This window comes from Eimeria mitis, genomic scaffold (genome assembly GCF_000499745.2).
Source record: "Eimeria mitis Houghton genomic scaffold, Emh_scaff4410, whole genome shotgun sequence".
In the NCBI taxonomy this organism is placed as follows: domain Eukaryota; phylum Apicomplexa; class Conoidasida; order Eucoccidiorida; family Eimeriidae; genus Eimeria; species Eimeria mitis.
In genome coordinates, this window is record NW_013572727.1 from 1 (window position 1) to 2,623 (window position 2,623).

A 2,623-nucleotide genomic window follows, 5' to 3' on the forward strand; every position below is an offset into this window, starting at 1 on the left:
AAAAAAAAAAAAAAAAAAAAAAAAAAAAAAAAAAAAAAAAAAAAAAAAAAAAAAAAAAAAAAAACCAGAGAAAGAAAGCGAGAAAAACAAAAACAAAAAGAAAAAGAGAAAAAGAGAAAGAAAGAAAGAGAAGATGGGTTTCGGGGGTCGTCGTCGTTCTAAGCCTCATGAGCCAGAGATAGAGGAGAGTGTATGTATGTTATGGTATATAGTATGTGTATTAGGTTTAATAGGTGTAAGTATAAGCGTTTCTTCTTTATGTTTATCTGAGTGGAGAGTAAGCAGCTCAATAGACTATAGATATATGTTTAGGGGAGAAGAGAAACACCAGCAATATAACGAAACAAAATGGGGTTTATATTCTATTTCTTTTGACGGGGGGAAAAGTATAGTTTCTTGGGCTAATAGAGTAAGCACAAGTACAGAAGCTATAACAAACGCAGTTAATATAGGCCAGCAACAAACCACAAACCCCCAGTATCAGTCTTGGGCTGCACAGTGCCCTTCACCCTGTCAGGATGCTCTGACTACTAGGCTTTCATGTTATAAGAGATTAAGTAATATAAACACATTGCTGCTAGCTGCTGTTTCTCTCTCNTATCTTATTATTTCTTCTTTTTTTCTAGCTTCTCTTCTTTCTTTTGCTGTTGCTGGGTACTGGGTATGGGAGACAAATACATGTTTTAATATGATTATACTATCACAGCAATTTCCTTTACCGAAAATATCTTTAGCTTTTTATCTTATGCTTGGTGGTACCTCTCTCTATCTTCTTTCTTCTATATTGGGTATTCTAGCGGACTTAGTCGATAGAAACAAAGAAAAACAACAAAAAGAAATCCTAAAGAGACAAGCATTGCTGGAGAGTGCAGGGGGCCCTGATGCATTCGCTCCAGGCATCATGGGGCCCCCAGGCATGCCCCCAGGTCTTATGGGGCCCCCAGGTATGATGGGGGGCCCCCCAGGGATGATGGGGGGGCCCCCAGGTATGATGGGGCCCCCAGGCATGATGGGGCCCCCGGGGATGATGGGGCCCCAAGGCATAGGACCACCCATGGGGAGACCCAGCGTCATGGGGGGCCCCATGGGGGGCCCCATGGGGGGCCCCATGGGCAGGGGTCTACCCATGGGGGGCCCCATGGGGGGCCCCATGGGGGGGCCCATGGGGGGGCCCATGGGGGGGCCCATGGGGGGCCCCATGGGCGCTAGACCCAGCATGATGGGGGCCCCCGGCATGATGGGCATGCCGGGGAAGGCACCGCCAATGCAGAGTCTCAGCATGAGGCCGCCAATGTAAGGGGGCCCTAGCTGAGGCCCCCTGAGGGCGGGGGCCCCTGGGGGGGGCCCCTGGGGGCCCCTGGGGGGCCCCAGGGGGGGCCCCTCACAGGGCCCCCATGGGGTGTGGAGAGATACCCTTGGGCGGCACACATAGAAACCCCGGGCATACAACAGCAGCACGAGGAGGCAGCTGTACCAATGCAGCAGGAGGTGCAGCAGAAGCAGCAGCAGGAACACTGCAGCAGGAGCTGCAGCAGGAGCTGCAGCAGGTGCTGCAGCAGCAGCAGGAGCTGCAGCAGCAGCGATGCTTCAGGCATACTTACTTGGTGTTGCCGCGCGCAGTTCCAACTGTAGAGGACTGCAGCAGCAGCAACAGAAACAGCAGCAGCAGCAGCAGCAGCAACAGCAGCAGCAGCAGCAGAGAACGCTATGCAGCTGCTGTGAAGGTTTCTAGGGTTAGAAACCTGCTGCATCAGCAGCAGCGAAGCAGCAGCAACGGCAACTGCTGCTGCTGCTGCTTCTATGGCTGCTACTTCTTTTGTTTTTGCATTCCTTTGCTGCTGCTGCTGCTGCTGCTGCTGCTGCTGCTGCTCTTGAAGGAGCGTCTGGAGACAGCAGCAAAGTCTTCAGAGAATGGCTGTTGCAGGTGCTAACCATAACTGCAGCAGCAGCAGCAGCAGCTGNAGCAGCAAAGTCTTCAGAGAATGGCTGTTGCAGGTGCTAACCATAACTGCAGCAGCAGCAGCAGCAGCTGCTGCTGCTGCTGCTGCTATGGGGGCTGAGTGCTGACGGGGAAGCCTTTAGGAAGCCTTTTGCCTTTTGTTTTGTGGGGCCCCTGTTTGGTGCTGCAGTTCAAGCGAGCCTCAGCAGCACAAGTGCTGCTGCTGCTGCAGCTGCTTGGGCTGCAGCAGCAGCAGCAGCAGCAGCAGCAGCAGCAGCAGCAGCAAGCAGCAGCTGGGGCTGCTCGAGCTGCAGAGACACCGCAGCAGGGAGGCTGTCATGTTTTGCAGAAATACGAACACTTAACATTTCGTAATATCATAGAATACAAAGCAGCAGCAGCAGCAGCAGCAGCAGCAGCAGCAGCAGCAGCAGCAGCAGCAGCAGTAGCAATAGCAGAACTGCTGTTGCTGCTCCACCGAGCTGCAGCAGCACCAGCACCAGCTGCAGCAGCAGCAGCAGCTGCTGCTGCTGCTGTCTGCTGCTGCTCCAGCTTACATAGTGTGGAAGCCGGTAGCCGTAGCAGCACACCTAGGCACGTGCACTAGACAGAGACAGCAGCAGCAACTACACAGTAGTCGAGTTTAGTGGATGCACTGCTGCAGCAGCAGCAGCAAGAGCAGCA

At 53.0% G+C, this 2,623-nt stretch overlaps 1 protein-coding gene across 1 annotated transcript; it reads left to right on the forward strand.

Annotated features, from left to right (window-relative positions):
• Positions 1-745: 745 nt before the first annotated feature.
• EMH_0074930 (uncharacterized protein) lies at positions 746-2,546 on the forward strand (the record flags this gene model as incomplete). The annotated part of the gene is made up of 3 exons (XM_013499530.1): positions 746-1,293; positions 1,433-1,733; positions 2,172-2,546. 3 exons carry the CDS (start codon positions 746-748, stop codon positions 2,544-2,546), a joined length of 1,224 nt encoding a protein of 407 aa, XP_013354984.1.
• Between the last annotated feature and the right edge of the window lie 77 nt (positions 2,547-2,623).